The 23,484-nt window shown below is 45.3% G+C and overlaps 1 protein-coding gene across 1 annotated transcript in view; it reads left to right on the top strand.

Moving 5' to 3' along the window:
* The first annotated feature begins 12,132 nt into the window (after positions 1-12,132).
* The window catches only part of ABR (ABR activator of RhoGEF and GTPase), a 180,666-nt gene continuing 169,314 nt past the window's right edge, over positions 12,133-23,484 (top strand). The window contains exon 1 of the mRNA XM_057535701.1: positions 12,133-13,334. Coding sequence (XP_057391684.1) covers positions 12,299-13,334 — 1,036 coding nt within the window. The 5' untranslated portion in view covers positions 12,133-12,298. The remainder of the gene's footprint in view (positions 13,335-23,484) is intronic.

Raw genomic sequence — 23,484 nt, 5'->3', positions numbered from 1 at the left:
GTGATTCAATATTTTTATAGATTATACTCCATATAAAGTTGTTATAAAATATTGGTTATGTTCCCTGTGCTGTACATTACATCCGTGTAACTTCTTTATTTTATACCTACTAGTTTGTACCTCTTTATCCCCTTAACCTATCTTGCCCCTCCTCTCACCCCTCTCCTTACTGGTAACCACTAGTTTGTTTTCTGTATCTTTGAGTCTGTTTTTGTTTTGTTATATTCTTTTATTTGTTTTATATTTTAGATTCCACATATAAGTGAAATCACACAGTAATTGCCTTTTTCTGTCTGACTTATTTCACTAAGCATAATACCCTCCACATCCATCCATGTTGTCGCAGATGGAAATTTTTCATTTTTTATGGCTGAGTAATATCCCATTGTATATATATACCATATCTTTTTTATCCACCCATCTGCTGGTGGACACATAGGTTGCTTCCATATCTTGGCTATTGTAAATAATGCTGCTATGAATATTGGGGTGCATGTATCTTTTCGAATTAGAGTTTTCGTTTTCTTTGGATATATATCCAGGAGTGGAATTACAGGATCATATGGTAGTTCTATTTTGATTTTCAATTTTTGAAGATTTTCAACAAGGGTGCCAATATCATTCAATGGGGAAAGAATATTCTCTTCAGCAAATGGTGCTGGAAGAGCTGGATACCCACCTACAAAAAAAGTGAAGTTGGGGCTGTATAAAAAATAATAATAATAAAATAAAATAAAATTCAAAAAAACAGAAACAAAAAGGAAAAAAAAAGTGAAGTTGGGGAGCTTCCGGGTTGGTGAACACATGGAAGTTTGGGGAGAGTGGTGTGCTCAGAGAGGGCATGGAAGCTCCTTGCCTTTTTCCCATACCTTGTGTGATGAGAAAACAGCTATTTTGAGTTGCTGCCTAAGCATTTTACAGTATGACAACCTTGCACACACCCAGAGTCTGAACATTTAGATAAAGACCTGAGCTTAGGATTCCCACCTCAAGTTCCCACTTTGCTTCTCCTAAGGCATCTTTTAAAAAAATATCACGTAGTGTTGAGCCTGTGAGAAGTTAGTGACCTCCGCCCCAATCACCTTATAAGTAATAGATGCCTGCTACTGTGCTCTCTGTCTCCTACTTGCTCCTGAACTGGGATGAAGGATTGCCTTCCCCCAGCTCATTGTGCCCCACCCCACCCTCTTCTGGGATCTGTAAGTAATAAATCTTGTGACTACTTCCTTTGTGTAGATGCACTGAAAGTGCACTTTCAATCAAAATGACCCCATGGGTTTCATTTCTCCAAAGTGGAAGCTCGAATGTTGAGGGAGCTACCTGCTGACCCCATGTTGGTGGCTTGGGCCCCCTCATTCAGCAGGTTATAATCTGCATATTCTTAATTCAGTATACCAGCTCCAGCTTCTCAACACACTTACCCTATGCGTCTCTTCCATCTGGCTGTTCTAGTTATAAAGCTGGGGGAAGAGAAAAAAATATAACTGCAGACACTGGCTGGGCAGAAATTTCCTTCAAAAGTGAATGTCATATAACTGATCTATGGAATGAAAAAGAATCAGATTTTTTTTGTTAGTGTATAGAAACACAACCGACCCCAGTTAGCCAAAGCAATCTTGAGAAAGAAGAACAAAACTGGAGGCTTTACACGTCCTGATTTCGAACTATATTAAAAAGCTATAGTAATCAAAACAGTATGGTGCTGGCATAAAAAGAGACACATAGACTAATGAAACAGAATTGAAAGCCCAGAAATAAACCCTTGCATCTACGGTCAACTAATATTTGACAAGGGAGCCAAGAATGCTCAATGGGGAAAGGAAGTCTCTTCAATAAAAGTTTTTGGGAAAACTGGATCATCACATGCAGAAGACTGAAATTGGACCCCTATCTTACACCACTCACAAAAATTAAATGGATTAAATGGATTTAAAACTTAAACATAAGACCTGAAACTATAAAACTGTTTCCTAGGAGAAAACATAGGGATAAGGCTCCTAGACATTGGTCTTGGTAACAGTTTTTTGGATATGACACCAAAGCACAAGCATCAAAAGCAAATATAAATAAGTAGGACTACATCAAACTAAAAATCAGCTGCACAGAAAAAAAAAATCAACAAAATGAATGGAGAGAAAATATTTGCAAGCCACATACCTGATAAGGGGTTAATATCCAAAAAAGATAAGGAACTCTTACAACTCAATAGGAAAAAAACCCCAAATAATCCAATTAAAGAATGTGCAAAGGACCTGAATAGACATTTTTCCAAAGAAGATATTCAGATGGCCAATAGGTACATGAAAAGGTGCTCAACATCACTAAGCATCAGAGAAATGCAAATCAAAACCACAATAAGATACTACCTCACACCTCTTAGACTGTCTATTATCAAAAAGACAAGATAACAAGTGTTGTAAGATGTAGAGAAAAGGGAACCCTTGTGCACTATTTAAGAATGTAAATTTGTGTAACCACTATGGAGAACAGTATGGATGCTCCTCAAAATTAAAAATAGAATTACCATATGATCTAGCAGTCCCACTTTTGGCTATATAACCAAAAGAAATGAAATCACTGTATTGAAGAGCTATCTGCACTCCCATTTTCATTGTTGCATTATTCACAATAGCCAAGATATGGACACAACATTATGTCCATCTTTGGATGAAAGGATAAAGAAGATATAATATACATATATATAATTATATATATTATAATATTCCATTATTAATAATAATAGAATAATAATTCTGTTATTATTATATATATAATAATATTCCATTGTGCATATATACACAATGGGAAAAAGGACATCCTGCCATGGATAGATCTTCAGGGTATTATGCTAAGTGAAATAAGTCAGCCAGAGAAAGACAAATACTATATGATCTCATTTATATGTGGATTCTAAAAAAGCTGAACTCATAGAAACAGAGTAGAATGGTGGTTGCCAGGGGCTGGGGAGTGAGAGAAATGGGTAGATGTTGCTCAAAGGGTACAAATTTCTAATTATAAGATGAATAAGTTCTGGGGATCTAATGTACAGCATGGTGACTATAGTTAGCAACACTGTATTATATATTTGAAAGTTGCTAAGAGGGTAGTAGATCTTAAATGTTCTCACTATGGGGAAAGAAATGGCAATTATGTGAGGGGATGGAGGTGTTAGCTAACCCTATTGTGGTAATCATTTCACAATATGTATGTGTATCAAATCATCATGTTGAATACCTTAAACTCAAATGTCAATTACATATCAATAAAGCTGGGGAGAAAAAAAGAATAAAGTTGGACCCCTATCTCAAGCCATCTATTGAAATGAATCAAAGACCTAAATAGAAGAGCTAAAACTACAAAATTCTTAGAAGAAAACATCAGGGTGAATCTTCATTATTTTGGGTTAGGCAATGGTTTCTTAGATATGACACCAAAAGCACAACCAACTGATGAAAAAATAGATAAACTGCACTCCATCAAAATTTTAAATTTCTGTGCATCAAAGAACACTATAAAGAAAGTGAAAAGACAATCTACAGGATGTGAGAAAATATTTGCAAGTTATATATCTGATAAGAGTCTAGTATCCAGAATATACTAAAAAAAAAAACCTCTTACAACTCAACAATAAAAAGACAACCCTGGGCTTCCCTGGTGGCGCAGTGGTTAAGAATCCGCCCGCCAATGCAGGGGACACGGGTTCAAGCCCTGGTCCGGGAAGATCCCACATGCCGCGGAGCAACTAAGCCCGTGCGCCACAACTACTGAGCCTGCACTCTAGAGCCCGCGAGCCACAACTGTTAAGCCCGTGTGCTACAACTACTGAAGCCCGTGCACCTAGAGCCCGTGCTCCACAACAAGAGAAGCCACCACAACGAGAAGCCTGCGCACCGCAACAAAGAGTAGCTCCCTCTCCCCGCAACTAGAGAAAGCCCGCGCACAGCAAGACCCAATGCAGCCAAAAAATAAATAAATAATTAATTAATTAAAAAAAAAAAAAGACAACCCCAACTGAAAAATGGGTAAAGGATTTGAATAGATATTTCTCCAAAGAAGATATACAAATGACCAATAGCATATGAAAAGACATTCAATATCATTAATCATTAGGGAAATATAAATAAACCAAAGCCACAATGAAATATCACTTCATATCCACTAGGATGGCTATGATTTAAAAAAAACAGAAAATAATAAGTATTGATGAACACGTGGAAACTTTTGGAACCCTCATACATTGCTGGCTGGAATTAAAATGGGGCAGCCACTTCGGGAAACTGTTTGGCAGTTCCTCAATAAGTTAAACATAAAGTTACCATATGATTCACTCCTAGGTATAGACCAGAGAGAAATGAAAACATATGTCTACACTAAAACTTGTACATGAATATTCATAACAGCATTATTTATAATAGGCCAAAAGTGTAAACAACCCAATAGCCATCAATTGATGAATGGATGAACAAAATGTAGTGTATTTATACAATGGAATACTATTCAGTTATACAAAGGAATGAAGTACTGAAACATGCTACAACATGGATGAACCTAGAAAACATTATGTTTAGTGAAAGAGGTCAGATGCAAAAATTTCTTTTGGGGTGATGAAAGTATTCTGAAAATAAATAATAGTGATGGTTATAGAAGTGAGAAAATATACAGAAAAACACTGAATTGTACACTTCAAAATGACAAGACTTATGGCATGTGAACTGTATCTCAATAAAACAAAACAAAAATGTAAAAACCCATAATGAATCTATAATAAAGTTACTAAAACTAATGAATAAATTTAGTGAGGTCTCAGGATATAAGATCAATGTACAAAAACCAACTGTAATTTTATATACCAGCAATCAACAATTAGAAAATGAAATAAAAAACAACTCCATTTAAAATAGCATCAAGAAAAATAAAATACTTAGAAACTGAGCAAAAGATGTGCAAACCTACACACTGAAACTTGAACTATTGCTAAGGGAAATAAAAGAAGATATTAATGAATGGGGAGATACACTGTGTTCATAGTTTGGAAGACTTAATATGGTTAAGATGGCAGTTCTCTCCAAATTTATCTACACATTCAATGAAATCCCAACCAAAACCCAAACAGAATTTTCTGAAAATTTGACAAGCTGATTTTAAAATGTATATCAAAAGGCAAAGGACCTAGAAATAGCCAAAACAATTTTTTAAAAAGAAGGACTGTGGGGGCTTCCCTGGTGGCGCAGTGGTTGAGAATCTGCCTGCTAATGCAGGGGACACGGGTTCGAGCCCTGGTCTGGGAGGATCCCACATGCTGCGGAGCAACTGGGCCTGTGAGCCACAATTGCTGAGCCTGCGCGTCTGGAGCCTGTGCTCCACAACAAGACAGGCCGCGATGGTGAGAGGCCCGTTCACTGCGATGAAGAGTGGCCCCCACTTGCCGCAACTAGAGAAAGCCCTCGCACAGAAACGAAGACCCAACACAGCCATAAGTAAATAAAATAAATAATAAAAAAAAAAAAAAGAAAAAAAGAACCTGGCATCTCAGGGGCAGTGAGCTTCTGTCTTAAAAAAAAAAAAAAAAAAAAAAAGAAGGACTGTGGGAGGACTTACACTGTCTGATTTAAAACCTACTATAAAACTACAGTAATCAAGACAGTAAGGTATTGCCATGAAGATAGATATATACATCAATGGAACAGAACAGGGTCTAAAAATAGATCCATACTTATATGGTCAACCGATTTTTTTTTTTTTTACAAAGCTGCCAAAGTAATTTGATAGGGAAAAGAGTCTTTTTACTAAATGGTGCTGCAACAACTGGATATCCACATGGAAAAAAAATAGTCTCTACCCTTATCCTATGTCATACCCTACAATTAAAAGTGGCTTAGAAACTGAAGCATAAGATCTAAAACTATTAAACTTCTAGAGGAAAACTCCAAAGATTGGAGAAATCTTTGTGACATTGGGTTAGGTAAAGATTTCTTAAACAGGACACAAAAAGTGCAAACTATTAAAAAATGGATAAAATGTACTTCATCAAAATTAAAATGTTCACTGTTCAAAGGTTACAGATATGAAAATGAAAAGGCAAGCCACAGGCTAGGAGAAAATTATTTGCAAAACATATATGACAAAAGGTCTGAATAAAGAATATACGAACTATTACCACCCAATTATAAGAAGACAAACATCCAATAAAAAATTAACAAAAGATTTGTATAGATTCTTCACAAAGAAGATATACAGATGGCCATAAAGCACATGAAAAGATGCTATACATCACCAGTCATCAGGGAAATACAAATTAAAACCATGATGAGATACCGTTACACACTGTCTAAAATGGCTAAAATGAAAAGACTGACATCACTAAGTGTTGACAAGGATGTAGAGCAATGCAACTCTCAGACATTGCGGATGGTAATGGAAAATGGTACTGGTACGGCCACTTTGGAAAACATTACATAGCAGTAGCTTTTTTTTTTTTTTGCTGAGCTGCATGCGGGATCTTAGTTCCCCAAACTGGTGCTGCCTGCATTGGAAGGGCAGAGTCTTAACCACTGGACTACCAGGGAAGTCCCTAGCAGGATGTTATAAAGTTAAACATATATTGTCATCGACCCAATAATCCCATTCCTATGTATTAGTATTTTTTAACAGAAATGAAAACTATGTCCACAAAAAGACAGCCAAATGGCCAGCAACTGGAGAATGGATAAACAAATAGGGGTATATTCATAGTATGGAATACTTACTGCTCAACAGTGAAAAGGAGGTAATTTATACCAACTCTCTCAATCTCATCAAACCATAATTTATTTATCTGCAAGGTGGTTATAATACTTCTGTCACAGCACTACGATGGGGGTTGAACGTGACAAAGTACATTAAAATGCCTAAGTCACTTGACCCTGGGGGGAGAGGGAGGGAAGGAATGAAATATAAATACACATAACAGATGAAACTCAAAAATAGGACACTGAACTTCAGCACTCAAACACCAAATATACATTCATTCATACAAAAATCTAGAAAAGGCAAAACTATAGTGACAGAAATTATAGAAACCAATTATTGCTTGGTACTGGGAGTCAGGAAAAGGGGTTGACTGCAAAAAAGCAGGAGGGAACTCTTGAGTGTGATGGAGCTATTCTGTATGTTGTTTATTGTGGAGATTACACACATGATGGTTTGCAATTACCAAAATTTATCAAACTGCATACTTAAAACAAATGAATCTATTGTATTATACCTCAATAAAGGTTAAAAAAAAGAAAAGAAAATACCGATGTGAGGTCCCATTCCTGAGATTCTGGATGAATTGGCATTGAAGCAAGTCCAAGGCTGAATAGTCTTAATTGCTCCCCCAGGTTATTCTAATTTGTACTCAGGAGAACTCCTGCATTAGAGGAAGCAAGCCTGGTAGAGAGGGTCCCCAAAAAGAGGGGCCTTTTTTCTGTGTTCACACCTTTAGCACTCAAAGATGCAGGCCTCACCCTAGCCCAGTTCTTCCCAGGTTACCCTTCTCCTTCTGGCTGCACTCTGCTTCCATTCTCCTTCCTAGTCCAAACTCCCAGCCCTCTAATACGAACCTCAGATAACTCTGGAAAAAGCAAGGGAGAAGCAGTTCACACTGAAGTGTGAATGACTGATAGTCACATTTTATATTTCCATAGAGGCTGCTTGTTAATCTAAAGGAATTTTGTAAAAAGCAGAGTTCCTGACAGCATGAGCTCAGAGGTGTCTTCCCACTTTTCCTTTGGGTAAGGGTGGTCCTGATTTAAGATAGCGTGAGGTTATGGTGTAAAGAGTCCACTCACTCATTCATCATTCATTTATTCCCTTAGCAGACGTCTACTAGGCACTGACTCTGGCACCGTGTCAGGGGCTGTGGCAGTTAGAGGAATAAGAGGTACCAGCTGGCTGGAGCCAGGATCTCCTCAAGGAGCCATGGAACTAATTACAATGTGGTGTGACTAAGTTAAATCCCTCTGCAGACAAGCATGCCTAACTGGACCTGGGGAAGGGAAGGCTTCAGAGAGAATGTCACAGGTGAGCTGGGCTTGGACAGGTGAAAAGGGATCTCATCCTTTCACATGGGAGGAAGCAACATGGCAAAGGAAGACAAGAGAGATGGGGGAGTAACTGGGGGAATGGTGAAGCGCCTTGTGTGGCTATCAGAGAGGGTGTGGGGAGGCTGGAGGGTGTCTTAGTGGGGGGACCAGAGGGGCAAAGCAGGAACTGACACAAGGACCCGGTACAAGTATTTTAGTCAGGAGATTATCCCAGGAAGCAGGAGTGAGGGAGAGGGAGACAGACAAGAAGGGAAAGCCAATAGAGAGCTCATTATGGATTGATTACCACTGTGAACAATGGGGACTCATTCCTCTTGGAGACCACTGAGCAACCATGCAGAATATGCCTCAGGCCCTCCAAAGACAGGAGCCTGCGGCATTTATTAACCAACTCCCATTTCCACTGGCCATGGGATGCCCCAGAATAACTTCCGCCCATAGAAGCTTTCATCTGGAATGCTTGAGAAAAACCCTAGGACAGAAAAGTGGAGAGTAGTAGGGTTGGGTGTTTGAGGTGAGACCCCAGCAGCCCTTGGGAACTGTCCACTGCAGCTGCCGCAGGAATCCAAGATGGGCCAAAGGGAGGTGGCACAGAACAGAAAAGGCATCTTCTCTGGGGGTGACTCAGATTGGGGGCCTGAATGGGTGCAGCAAGCAGAAGAAATTCAAGAAATGGGGTTGGACAAGTAGGCTGGGGTCAGAGGATCCATTGTGAGGAGTCTGATAATGCCAGGTTACAAAGTTTAAACTTTATTTGCCAGGCTCTGGAGCTTAATAGGTGCTCAACAAATATTTATTGAATGAATAAATGCTAATGACCAGATGCACCTGGGCCAAGCCCTTGCAAAGCTACTGAGCTTTAGACTCCAGAAAATTAGCTGTGTGACCTCTAACCTCTTTGATCTTCCATTTCTCTCTCTCTCACTATCTTGACAATAATACCTTCTTTACAGGGTTGTTCAAAATTAGATGAGATCAAAGATGCATGGCCACTAGAAGTGTGGACTCAATAAATGTCAGCCACTCTACCCCTGCCCCCATGATGACCCAAAGCCAAGTAATAAAGCTGAACTATCCACCAGCTAGAGACAATGAAGGTTGCTCCTGGGATCTGTTTACAGATGATGAATGCTGGCATTTCTGGCTATATTGGTCCTCGTGGAAAAAATTAGTGGTATTGCTAACAGCTTCCTTGGACCAAAAGGGAATCATACTGCTGCTTTAATTAAAGGACAGAATTGAAACTATCCTCCCAGGGAAATTACAAATTCAGAAATTGATGCTTATAGTAACTTACAGGGTTTTTTCCTTTGTGCATTTAAATATACATATGGAAACATCTTCCAATCAATACGCTGTTGACTGGGGTTATCCATGTCTGCTGTGCTGCATTTCTCCCCCATTCTGAAATCTTAACAGAGGCCAAGATCCTTGTGGACTCCGCTTGATGGAATACCCTGCACTGGCTGGCTGTAGGTATTGGGAGTACCTCAGTCCCTCCCAGTAGACAAAGATGGTGGTGGCCTCTCGGGAGGTAGAGACAGTCTCGTCAAAATACGAAGCAAAGGTGGAAGAGAAAGCAGCTTAAGGGACTAGGTGAAGGACTGAGAAATCACACAAGCTGGGGAATACACAACAAATGTTTTTTAAAACATATCCATTTCTCCATAGCAATCGGGCCCAAAGACAAACACAGAGATGAGTCATACCAGTGGGACACCAAATTTAAAAAGAAAAGCAGGAAGGCAGGCAGGCAGGAAGGAAGGAAGGAAGGAAGGAAAGGAAGAAAAAGAAAAGAGAAAGAAAAAGGAAGAAGGGATATTGGGAAAGTGAGTAAACACAGACTTTGTCAAGGAAGAAAATTCCAGAGTTGAGAAGTTCTGTGGGAAGCACATCTACTCCCAGCCCAGAGTGATTCACAACTGGAGCAGCCAAGCAGGAACTGCAAGGTGAGGATTCGGTCATCTGCCTGTTCATTCATTCATTCATTTCATTCAACAATTATCAGCTATCTGTCGGTCACACTCTGCAAGAAGCAGCAAGAATACAAAACTGGAAAAGACACAATCCCTGACCTTGAGAGCAGCTATGAGAAAGGGAAACAAAAGATGTCACTAATAATTGCCATAAAGTGGAACAAGGGCAAAGATAAAGACATGTACAAGATGGAGTGTGACACAAAGAGGAGGGAGAGGGGCCAGAAAAGTTTTCTCATAGGTGGAGCTGGGTCTTAAAGGAGGGTTGGAGTCCCCCAGGCAGCAGGGAGTTGGTAAGGCTAAAGCCTAGGAGAAAGGCAGAGAGGTGGGCAGGGACCAAATTTGGGAGGACCTCCTTTGTCAGTGGAGTCTGGACTCCATCCTGGAGGTTTGCGTCATGAGCCACTGGAGGGTTTCGTTTGTTTGAAGATTTTGTTTTGTTTTGTTTTTTGATGTGGACCATCTTTAACGTCTCCATTGAACTTGACACAATACTGCTTCTGCTCTATGTTTTTGGTGGTTTTTTTTTTTTTTTTGGCCGCGAGGCATGTGGGATCCCAGCCCCCCCACCAGGGATCGAACCCTCACCCCCTGCATCGGAAGGCGAAGCCCCAAACACTGGACCGCCAGGGAAGTCCCTGCCACCGGAGGGTTTTGAACAGAAGCATGACACGATCTCATTTGTGATTAAGAAATACTTTCTGGTATCTTTCCAATATCCAGCCTTGAGGGATAGGCTGAAAGGGATTGGAAGGTGGGAGAGGGATGGCCTGTTCACATGGTTCAGGTGAGCGGCTAGTGGCAGGGATCTGGAGAGAGAGGTCGCTGAGTTTAGCTCCAGTCCCCAAAGGGCACTGTGGCCAGGAAGAATTTCCAGCTGCCAAGTCACTTAGTCTCTTACAGGATCAATTTCCTCATCCTTAAAACGAAGAAAATGTGAATCACCGACAAGGTCCTCCCTTGCGGAGAGCACGAGACGGTTTATCAGGCCCTCTCTCTGCAGACAGTGGGACCTCACCGAAGACCCTAGAAAAGTGGTGCAGCCAGGTGTGAAGAGGAGGCGAGGCGGGAGCCCTCCATCCGCCCCACCCAGAGTGTCAGGCCAGGCGCCGGTATTCAGCTTTTTTTTCCTCCCCAGGGGAACTGTTGAGGCCACAAAGAGGAAGCGGAGTGGAGGGTCCTTTTAGACGCCCAGGTGTCTAAGGCCCCTGCCAGTCATGGTTTGATTCCGTCACACCAAGTCACATGGGAGGATCCTCAGCTTTGAAGTCACAGGGGCCTCTAAGCAGAGCCACTTGGAGCTGTCACCCTTGACTATTTCTCACCCGAAAAGCTCTAGTGAGCAGTGGAGAGAAAGCTTTAAAGGCTCTCAAAAATAAAAATAAAAACCCACCAAAACAGGTTTATCCCCAGCTTTGGATTAAGCAGCTCCGTGATTCTGGACAAGTTAGTTCAAGGCGCTCAATAAATCCCAGCTGAGGACAACTCCGCCGGTCAGCGCTGCAGCACCTGCCCTCGCCGCCGCGCCACATCGCCTTTCCCCCCACCTTTTCCTTCTCGGCTCCTGGCGCCGCCCGGACCCTAGACAGGCGAGGCTGCGGAGGGCCGGGCGACCGGAGGTTGGCTGCGGCCCAGGGCGACCCTGCGCGCTCCCTCCCCGCCGCTCCCACCTCCCCGGCCGCGCGGCCCCGCGCTCGGCTGCAGGGAGCCGGCGCGAACTGTGCCGGCGGCGGCGGGAGCGGCGCAGCCCGACAGGCCAGGAAGGTGCGAGCCGGGCCTAAGGCGGCCAGCTTCGAGTATCGCCGGCGCCTCCGGAGTGGGCAGCACCGCAGGCCCGCCCCGCCAGGCCCTCTCGCAGCCTCTCGGCCGCCGGCGCAACCCAGAGCTCGCCCGCGAGGCTCCGCCCCCGCCGCAGCTCTCCAGACACCGGAGCCCGCGGGGCGCAGAGCAAGGCGCGGGGACTGCAGATCGCGGGCTCCGCGCGTCCCGCCCGGGGCGGGCCCTGGGCGCCCGCCTCCGCCGCCGCCGCCGCCGCCGGTGGCCGCTGACGTCAGGGAGGCGAAACCCAGAAGAAGAAGAAGAAGAAGAAAAAAGGCACGAGGGCGGAAGGGGAAAAACTTTATTATTTTTTTCTTATTCTCTTCTGGGGCTGAAGTGAAGGGCAGGCCACTGCGCCAGCGGGGAGAGAGCCGAGCGCGACACCAGCCCGCTGCGCGCGGAGGAGCTGGGCCCCGGAGGCCCGAAGGGGCTCCCGGCATGTGGGACCCACAGGACTTTGAGCGCCACTGGCAGGCCGAGTTCCCTGGGGAGGAGGCGCCCATCATGCAGCTGGCCTCGGTGCTGGACATGGAGCGCGAGCTGGAGCGCAGCAAACTCAACCTGAAGTGGCTGCAACAGGTGCTGGCTGAGGAAAAGTTCAAAGTCGTCTACCTGCAGGCGGCCCTGGAGAAGCGGGACCTCGGCTGCGGGCGCCTGGAGGGCGGAGACGGGGACAGCAGGGGGGCCTCGGCTGAGGAGCCGGCCGGGCCGGAGAGGGAGCCGGCACCGCGCGAGGAGGAGGGCGCAGCGGGCGGCGGCGGAGAGCCCCCGGGCCCCTCGCTCCCCTCCACGGAGGTGGCCGCGAAGGCCGAGAGTCCCCCCTACCTGTGCCGGGACCTTCCCACCTGGCCCAGGGTGGCGGGGGCTGGGGGCGCGGTTCGCAGCTTGACCGCCGCCATCCACCAGCAGCTACTGCAGCCTCGCCTCCTCTTCAGGCCCGGGGAGGACTGCGCGCCCCCCGGCCACGATGGCACAGTTCCCAGCGCCCCGGGAGAGGAGCGGTCCGCCCGGACCCGCGCGGGGCGGGGCTCGGAGGAGGACGAGCTGGACGCCTCGGGCGCGGACGATGGGGGCGACAGCAGTGACCACGACTTCGAGATGGTGGATTTGAACGAGAAATTCACCCTCAGCCAGTTGCTCGTGACCCCTTGCCGGCCCGGGACCTGCGATGAGGCGGAAAAGCCAGCGCGGGCGTACAGTTCCCATCGCTGGATGCACCTGATCCTCGGGAGCCGGCGGCATCTGCGCGGGAGCCGCGACTTGGAGCAGCTAGAGGCAGAGGCCAAGGACGGGCGGGGCTCGCCCCCGGCGGCAGAGGAGCTCCCCCAGCGTAGGGCTCGCGAGCCCCTCCCACCGTGGCGGCGCAAGAGGTTCCTGGGGCTGCCCGAGCGGAACTCGCCCAGCCACAGCTCGCCCGAGAGGGGCAGTGACTGCAGCCACAACAGCTCCGACCACGAGGATGGCTCCTTTGCAGGTAGGCGCACCCCTCTCTAGATCCCCGCCTCTTGTATCCTGGGCCTCGCCTGCTGGCCGCTTCCCCACCCCTCCCTGGCACACCTCGTTGGTCCTGCTTAACCTCAGGCGCCTGGGCAGAAGGGAGATAAAATTTACCTGTTTACCTTGAAGGCACTTGTGGAACTTAAAAAAAAAAAAAAAAAAAGAGGGTGCCAAGTGATTTCGGCTTGGGCGAGTTTAAGAAAATAAGCATTATGGCGATGGGAGGGGATGAGGGGATGATGCATGCGCTCGACCAGACCAAGGGAGGAATCTTTCACTTCAAGCCTCAGCCTTTCTACTGTATTGCAACATCCCCGCCCTCCCCGCCCCCCACCCAACTCATCCTCTGCAAGTCGGTGAGATTCCCTTGCACCACCCACACTGATAGTATCCTTCTCTGCACAAACTCCAGTGGTTCCCATTTCCTCCAGATTCCTTGATGTGGAAGTCTAAATCTTCCACTTAATGTTCTGAACTTATCGCTCATCTTCTCCAGCCTGTACCTTGTGTTCTGGCCAAAATGAAAGAACCTCTCACTGTGGGAAAGGTACATAATAATCCTCACCACCTCCTTCCTTTGCTGACTGTCCCCTTCCTAGGAGGCACCACCTCATCTGTCAGCTTCCTAGGCGCCTAGGAGCCTGAGTGGGAAGGGGAGGGCTTGGAATCATAGAGTTGTTGAGCTGGCCTAGTGCCCAGAGATCATGTCTAGAGCAGTGCCTTCATTTGATAAAGGAGGAAACTGAAGCACAGAAGGATTAAGTACTTGTTGGAGTGAGCTGGGACCTCCACTCGGGCCTCCTGTCATTTTCTTGCTTCTCCTCACATCTGCCCTCTCTTCTGAGGACAGGAACCTGGTCTTAGCCATGTTGTGGTGGAATCCCCTTTCGGTGGTCAGCACAGTGCCTTGCATACAGTAAGTGCTCAATAAATATTTATTGAATAAGTGGATGATTACATTGAATTTTTCTTTTAATTTAATTTATTTATTTTGGGCTGTGTTGGGTCTTCGTTGCTGCGCGCAGGCTTTCTTTTTAGTTGCGGCGAGCAGGGGCTACTCTTCGTTGTGGTGTGCCGGCTTCTCATTGCAGTGGCTTCTCTTGTTGCGGAGCACAGGCTCTAGATGCGCAGGCTTCAGTAGTTGTGGCGCATGGGCTTAGTTGCTCCGCGGCATGTGGGATCTTCCCGGACCAGGACTCGAACCCGTGTCCCCTGCATTGGCAAGCAGATTCTTAACCACTGTGCCACCGGGGAAGCCCGATTGCATTGAATTGAATGTGTCTTCCAGCCACCCAGCTCCCCATAGGTCGGGAGTGGGAAAAGGGCTAAGGAGGCAAGGGCAGATAATGATGTGGGCTGTCCTGTGACTGATCCTTTGCTGCCCCAGGGACTGTCACGGTCTCCTCAGCCATAGGGAAAGCATAAATTGTCATCTGATTGGGTCAAGCTGTGACCAGGAACTTAAGATGCCTTCCTGCTCAGTGAAGGAGGAAAAAAAAGAAATCACTGATGCTGGGATTCTTCCAAAATCTCCATTATTAGATCTTATCTAGGTGAGCTTGCATTTGAATGAAAAAAACTGTCCACTTTGCTAAAAGCGCATTTGGAATGGCCATCAAGTCATCTGTTGTGATCAATTACACTTATTCATTAGCAGAGAATGGCTGCTTTTCCCATAGGTAATGCTTTTGCTGCCCATGCTAGTAACATTTTTATGTGCCCCTTTAACTTAAGAGTCTGAAAATTTCACTCTAGTGCCAAGTTCCAAATGCCCTCAATGGAGGCTACCCAAGTGGCCCAGAGCTCCTTTATTATTTTTTAAATTAATTAATTAATTAATTTATTTATTTTTGGTCACGTTGGGTCTTTGTTGCTGTACGTGGGCTTTCTCTAGTTGCGGCGAGCGGGGGCTACTCTTCCTTGCAGCGTGTGGGCTTCTCACTGCAGTGGCTTCTCTTGTTGCGGAGAACGGCTCTAGGTGTGCGGGCTTCAGTAGTTGTGGCTCGCGGGCTCTAGAGCTCAGGCTCAGTAGTTGTGGCACAGGGGCTTAGTTGCTCCGCAGCATGTGGGATCTTCCTGGACCAGGGCTCGAACCTGTGTCCCCTGCATTGGCAGGCGGATTCTTAACCACTGTGCCACCAGGGAAGTCCCCCAGAGCTGCTTTAGAGCTGGCCCCAATCCCATCTCCCCCCCCAGACCCACTTCAATCACCCTGCCAGGTGTGCTTGATGCACTGGATTTTCCCCGGGGAGTGATTTTTATTTCTGTGCTCTGTCTCCTCTATTCTTAAGGGCACTCTAGCACATAGAGCACCTTGATTCAGATTAGGAACTAGCATTCCCTCTGGCCTAACAGTTTACAAGAGGTGCTCCCTCTGGGTGGACCAGTGATAAAAAGATTTTCCTTCCTCTGACTGAAGACTCCAGCCGGGGCATATGTCTGGCGCTTGTGGCATTGGCTCAGTGCCTGGGCTGTTTTTTAGGCCCCATACAGGACCCCCTCTGCAGGGCAGGCTTGTGTAGGGAACCCCTGGAAAGCTGCATGTGGGAGCCCTGCCTCCTGTCTCCCAAACGTCCCCAGTGAGGAAGCGAATGGGGTGGACATGTGTATGCATACATGCATGCAGCGTATCCATGCATGCCTATACATGTATACACATGTGCACATAGTCACATACAAGTGTGCACGTGTGCACAATCTAGGAGGAAGAGCCTCCAGACATATAGGAGGCGCTGGAGTGGAGAGATTAAGGGCCAGGGTTTTCCCGCTGTGGGTGACAGCCCACTGAAATCAGCGTGGTGGGGAGTGAAAGCATCATGAGGCCGTCTCTGGCCACCCTTGGCCTTCCCTGCTTTACTTTTCTCCGTAGCACTCACCAAATTACCACCTCAGATGCTACGATTTTGCACGTGGATCTTATTCACTCTGTCTCTCTGGTAAAATGCAAGCTCCAAGAGGGCAAGGATTTTTATCTCTTTCATCCACTGACATAGCCCCAAAGCTTAGAACAGTGTCTAACACATAATAGGTGTTCCATAAATATTTGTTGAATGATATATTTTTTTAATGGAATAGAATAGAAAACATCAGAGTGCACTGCACATGGTAATGGTGAGTAGTATTCTGTTTTAAAGCTTTGTTTCAGTTCTATATAACTGTGTGAGTGTATACTGGGTCCTGATGTAGAATGTATTTCATGCCGTGGGTTGGGCCAAAATGTTTGAAAATGCTGATAAAGACCGTGGACTCTGAAGCTAGACTGCTTGTGTGACCTTGGGAGAAGTTATTTGAATTTTCTGTGTTTCAGTTTTCTCATCTGCAAAATGGGACTAATAAATACAGATTACATCGTACCATTGATATGAAGAGTAAATGGGATATTATTTCTAAAGGGCTTTGAACAGGCCCTGGCACATAGTATGCACCCATAGTATTAACTAACTACAACTGTGGGTCATTTTCTTTGAGTTAATGCTTCAAAGCTTCCCACTCCCAGATCATTCTGGATCACAGATGGTTCGGTTTTCTTTTCTTTGCTTTTTTTACTGGGGTATAGTTGTTTTACAATGTTGTGTTAGTTTCTACTGTACAGCGAAGTGAAGTAGAGTTCCCTGTGCTACACAGCAGGTTCTCATTAGTTATCTATTTTATACATATTAGTGTATGTATGTTAATCCCAATCTCCCAATTCATCCCACCCCCCTTTTCCCCCCTTGGTGTCCATATGTTTGTTCTCTATGTCTGTGTCTCTATTTCTGCCTTGCAAACAAGTTCATCTGTACCATTTTTCTAGATTCCACATATATGAGTTAATATATGATATTTGTTTTTCTCTTTCTGACTTACTTCCCTCTGTATGACAGTCTAGGTCCATCCACGTCTCTACAAATGACCCCATTTCGTTCCCTTTTATGGCTAAGATTCCATTGTATATATGTACCACAACAGATGGTTTGGTTTTCTATGATGCATGTGTTTTTTCTAGCAAGGCTCTGACTCTTTCTAGAACCTTCCAGGAGCAGGGCAGGACCCAGGGCAGAGTGGTAATCTTGGCTCATGAGGCCCTCTTGCTGGATTGGCCCTCAAATTGTTTCTCCCTCTCCACCAACAATCAGGCCCATTATCTCTACTCAGAGAACCTCACCTGATGGGGTTTTATTGCACAATTCAGGCTTTGCCTTCCTCTCAGGGTTTCAAGGAGAGCATGTGAGGCCTCACATAAAAAGGCCCAAAGGCAGAGGTTCTCCCCTCCTTGGAAAAGGCCCGATTTCTCTTAGCTAAGGGGCAGATCCCCATACCAGGACACACTTGGGTTTGTTCTACACGTAGTAGGCAAATCAGGGTTTAAGTCAGTTAGAATGCCAGTTCCTTTAGTATCTTCCCTTCAGCACCTTGCAGTCTTGGTCGGTACCAAGAAAGACTAGGCCACGTTGGCATGGATGCGGGTGGTAATGTGAATGGGGTGGGGTGGGGGTCGCAGAGCTAGAATCAGCCGTGTTGGGTCATGTGTGCTTTGAAGACAGACTTGTGCGTGTGCCCAGGCTCTGCCCCGCAGCAGGTGTGAGGCCATGGACAAGCCACTGGCCTTTCTGCACCTCAGTCTCTATTAACAGAAATAACAAGAATAGCTAATCTTCCTGGGGGCTTACTTTCTGCCCACTCCTGTTCTAAGCATTTTACACGTATTAACTCATTTATACCACACAACAGCTTCATAAGACAGGCACTATTATTATTTCCATTTTACATATGATAAGCATGAGGCTCAGAGAGCTTAAATAACCCTGCCCAAGGTTACCCAGCTTGTAAGTGGCACTTGGGATTTGAATCTAGGCAGTCTGACTCCCAAGTCCGTGCTTTTAAACAGCAAACTATACTGCCTCAAACAATAGCACCTACTTCCCAGGGTAGTTATGAAAATCACCTAAATAAAATACTTAAAGAGTTTACTTTTTACACACAGTGACCATTAAGTGCATATGTGTGTATGTGTAATGTGTATGCATTGTTATTATTTTCTTTATCACTAAAGTCCCCAGCAGACCCCAGTTCATCTGCTGCTGAGGTCAACCATGAGGGCTGCCACCTGCCCATGGGGCTCCTGCGTGGACTTGGCCTCACAGATGAGCAGACCACCTGCTGGATTTTAGATCTCCCCTCCTCAGCTGGGAGCTCTTGGGCAGACACAACTGCACACCCACATGTGGAGGTCTTGGTATTTTTGCTTTCATGTTGGCATGCTTCTGTGCCAACCCTGCCAAAGAGGTTGGGTAACATGTCCTTCTAGGAGTTTACATATCCCTCCTGTAGCCTGTGGCATCCCCTATGCCACACGTGGACCAAAGTGCACTCGTCCAGCAAAAGCCCAAGTCAGGCATCCTTTTGACTGGCAGCAGCTATTCATCTGGTATTCTGATGTAGTTCAGATGACAAAGTAAATATCATCAATATTTTAAATTTGTAGCATTTTCTCCTTGCATTAAACTTTGCTTAGTGGAGGATGAACAGTCATTTTTGCCAGCCCTTGGAAATCCTTCATTCATTCACTTGTCCATTCCACTCGACAAGGATTTATGCAGGTCTTACTTTGTGCCGGGTCTGTGTTAAGGGTCAAGATGGCAAAAGTTGGTGACCTGCCCTCAAGGTTCTCACTGGCTTTTTTGCTTCCGGGGTGGAAACCAAAGGTTTTTAGATAAACAACTTTCCAGCAGGTAACTTGTTAAATCCTGAAATGAGTGACTGAGTAAGGACTGCCATTTAGAACCTCAGTGACATGCAAGAGCCAGAAGAAGAAAGGATCTTAGATTTGGTCTAAGGATCTTCCTGGCCCTCTCCAGACAGATGAGGACCCTGGAGCCCTAAAAGTAACCTCAGGGTCACACACTCATGACCCTCAAGGCAGGGTCTAGGAGCCAGATCTAGGCCCTTTCCATTGCATCCTATGGCCTTTTCTTTCTTGGAATTTTAAGCAGAGAAAACTTAAGATGTGAGTCCTGTCAAACAGCAGTCCCCAACCTTTTTGGCACCAGGGACTGTTTTTGTGGAAGACAATTTTTCCGAGGACCAGGGCGGGGGGGATGGTTTTGGGATGATTCAAGCGCATTACATTTATCATGCACTTTATTTCTATTATTATTACATCAGCTCTACCTCAGATTATCAGGCATTAGATCCCGGGGGTTGGGGACCCCTGCTGTCAAAATCATAGTAACAGGAGCAGCAGACTGTCTCATTTAGCCTCATTTAGTGGGTGGAAGTTATTTGTTCCACTCTATAGGTGAATATGCCGAGGCTGGGAGAGGTGAGGACATTTACCCAGCATCAAACAGCTCGTGGTGGAGTCAGCATTGGAACTTGGGTCAGGCTTACAAAGCTGACACTCTTTAACTTCCAGCATGTAAGGCTGTCCTGGACCAGCTGTAGAATTCCAGATTTCTCTACTACTTGGGAGGCCCTGGCATCTGATTCTCCCAGGCTGCCAATGGAGACTTTTTAATCTTCATGGGAAATGCATTTCCTACTAGGCACTTATGTTACCTAGTTCATTTGGAACCTGATGGGTTTTTTTCCCCTTCCCATTAGTGACTAATGAGATTTTTGCTCCAGGAAGAATTCCTTGTGTTCATTGGATGTGTCTGAATATCTTAAGTCAAAGTATTGAATTTTCAGCCTTAGCTGTGAGGGAGTAATTTTTTCCCCATTCCCTGTTGTGGAGAGATATTAAAAAACTATTTGAGACACGTGAGCTGGTGGTTGGCTACGATTCATCTGTAGCCAGAGCTGACATGGCCTCACTGTTTGCTTGGTTCTTTAATGCGTGCTATGCCCCACTCCTCCCCCCCCACCCACCATCTTAGCAACATCTACACCTCATGAACATCATTCGGCCAGGGGGTGTGGGTGGGTATGTTAACAATGTCTTCCTGCTCTACAAGAGGTAAATGTAACCAAGCCTGAAAACTTTTCTATTCCTCTCATCTGTTTTTCTTCTGGTGAAGAGACTATTCACAAAGCAATTGGCTCTGTGTTTGACTCTGAATCTTTTGTGTGTGTGTGTGTTTTTTTAATAGATTTTATTTATTTATTTATTTTTGGCTGTGTTGGGTCTTTGTTGCTGTGTGCGGGCTTTCTCTAGTTGCAGCGAGTGGGGGCTGCTCTTTGTTGCAGTGCGAGGGCTTCTCATTGCGGTGGCTTGTTGCGGAGCACAGGATCTAGGCGTGCGGGCTTCAGTAGTTGTGGCACATGGGCTTCAGTAGTTGTGGCACACGGGCTTCAGTAGTTGTGGCATACGGGCTTCAGTAGTTGTGGCTCGCGGGCTCTAGAGCGCAGGCTCAGTAGTTGTGGCGCACGGGCTTAGTTGCTCTGTGGCACGTGGGATCTTCCCGGACCCGGGCTCCAACCCGTGTCCCCTGCATTGGCAGGCGGATTCTCAACCACTGCACCACCAGGGAAGCCCTCTGTGTGTTTTAAAGTCAGGATCTTCATACCTTTTCTTTTTTTTCTTTTTTTTTTGGCTGCGTTGGGTCTTCATTGCTGTGTGCAGGCTTCCTCTAGTTGCGGCAAGCCGGGGCTACTCTTCGTTGCAGCGCGGGCTTCTCGTTGCGGTGGCTGCTCTTGCTGCAGAGCACTGGCTCTAGCCGCGCGGGCTTCAGTAGTTGCAGCACGTGGGCTCAGTATTTGTGGCTCGTGGGCTCTAGAGCACAGGTTCAGTAGTTGTGATGCATGGGCTTAGTTGCTTTGCCGCATGTGGGATCTTCCTGGACCAGGGATCAAACCCATGTCCCTTGCATTGGCAGGAGGATTCTTACCCACTGCACCACCAGGGAGGTCCCCCATACCTTTTCTTAGCTTTGAAAGAATGGTACAAACACTTTCTGCATCTGAAAAACGGGCTGGATGTTCCCCAGCTTGCAGGGTTGTGAGGCTTACCTTGGACAAGTTACTGACTCTCTCTAAGCCCCAGTTCCTTGTCTGCCAAATAGGGATGATAATGATAGGACTGTGTCATAGATTTGTCATGAAGCTTCAGTGAGATAATGTGTATAGGGTGCATAGCACACAGCAGAGCACGTAAGTGTTTAATAAATCTTAGATGGTATTACTGTTACTGTCTTCAGTCCAGGAACTTCCAGCTGGCTGAACCAGGCCACAGCTCATACTCACATTTCTTCATGGAATAAAGTCCCCAAGCCTCTTCATCTGCCTCTTTGTTTCCTTTCTTACCCGCCTCCAGCTCCAGAGATGTTTGGCTCCTTCAGAGGGAAACAAGCTTTCTCAGCCCTCTGTGGTCCCTGGTCCTTCCCCTGTCTCCCCTGCAAAACCATCATCTGTCTTCTCCTTATTTCCTACTCTCTACCCACTTGGCTTCGGCCAGTGCTCCTTCTTGCCAGTGTCTTTTCCAGTGCTCTTTCTGGCATTTGAGATGCCCTCCCCGCTTCACTTCGCCAATTGCAAAGCCAACCCTTCCTTTAAGGCCTGGCTTTTCTGTGGAACCTTGTATTGGTTAAGATATGGGTTTGCTGCATTCGACAAAACCCAAAAAAGCAAGATAGATGTTTACTTATCTCTCATGTAAAAGAATACTAGAGATAAGCAGTCCAGGGAGAGAATGGTGACTCTATGATCATCAGGAATTTAGGCTTCTTTTTTTTTTTTTTTTAACATCTTTATTAGAGTATAATTGCTTTACAATGGTGTGTTAGTTTCTGCTTTATAACAAAGTGAATCAGTTATACATATACATATGTCCCCATATCTCTTCCCTCTTGCATCTCCCTCCCTCCCACCCTCCCTATCCCACCCCTCTAGGTGGTCACAAAGCACCAAGCTGATCTCCCTGTGCTATGCGGCTGCTTCCCACTAGCTATCTATTTCACGTTTGGTAGTGTATATATGTCCATGCCACTCTCTCACTTTGTCCCAGCTTACCCTTCCCCCTCCCTGTATCCTCAAGTCCATTCTCTAGTAGGTCTGCATCTTTATTCCCATCTTGCCCCTAGGTTCTTCTGACCATTTTTTTTTCTTTTTTTAGATTCCATATATATGTGTTAGCATACGGTACTTGTTTTTCTCTTTCTGACTTACTTCACTCTGTATGACAGTCTCTAGGTCCATCCACCTCACTACAAATAACTCAGTTTCGTTCCTTTTTATGGCTGAGTAATATTCCATTGTATATATGTGCCACATCTTCTTTATCCATTCATCTGTTGATGGACACTTAGGTTGCTTCCATGTCCTGGGTATTGTAAATAGAGCTGCAATGAACATTTTGGTACATGACTCTTTTTGAATTATGGTTTTCTCAGGGTATATGCCCAGTCGTGGGATTGCTGGGTCGTATGGTAGTTCAATTTTCAGTTTTTTAAGGAACCTCCATACTGTTCTCCATAGTGGCTGTATCAATTTACATTCCCACCAACAGTGCAAGAGGGTTCCCTTTTCTCCACACCCTCTCCAGCATTTATTGTTCGTAGATTTTTTGATGATGGCCATTCTGACCAGTGTGAGATGATACCTCATTGTAGTTTTGATTTGCATTTCTCTAATGATTAATGATGTTGAGCATTCTTTCATGTGTTTGTTGGCAATCTGTATATCTTCTTTGGAGAAATGTCTATTTAGGTCTTCTGCCCATTTTTGGACTGGGTTGTTTGTTTTTTTTGATATTGAGCTGCATGAGTTGCTTGTATGTTTTGGAGATTAATCCTTTGTCAGTTGCTTCGTTTGCAAATATTTTCTCCCATTCTGAGGGTTGTCTTTTCGTCTTGTTTATGGTTTCCTTTGCTGTGCAAAAGCTTTGAAGTTTCATTAAGTCCCATTTGTTTATTTTTGTTTTTATTTCCATTTCTCTAGGAGGTGGGTCAAAAAGGATCCTGCTGTGATTTGTGTCATAGTGTTCTGCCTATGTTTTCCTCTAAGAGTTTGATAGTGTCTGGCCTTACATTTAGATCTTTAATCCATTTTGAGTTTATTTTTGTGTATGGTGTTAGGGAGTGTTCTAATTTCATTCTTTTACATGTAGCTGTCCAGTTTTCCCAGCACCACTTATTGAAGAGGCTGTCTTTTCTCCACTGTATATTCTTGCCTCCTTTATCAAAGATAAGGTGACCATATGTGCATGGGTT

The sequence above is a fragment of the Balaenoptera acutorostrata genome, chromosome 20 (genome assembly GCF_949987535.1).
Source record: "Balaenoptera acutorostrata chromosome 20, mBalAcu1.1, whole genome shotgun sequence".
NCBI lineage: Eukaryota > Metazoa > Chordata > Mammalia > Artiodactyla > Balaenopteridae > Balaenoptera > Balaenoptera acutorostrata.
The sequence above is the reverse complement of the archived record's forward strand: the minus strand, read 5'-3'. Positions and strand labels throughout refer to the sequence as shown.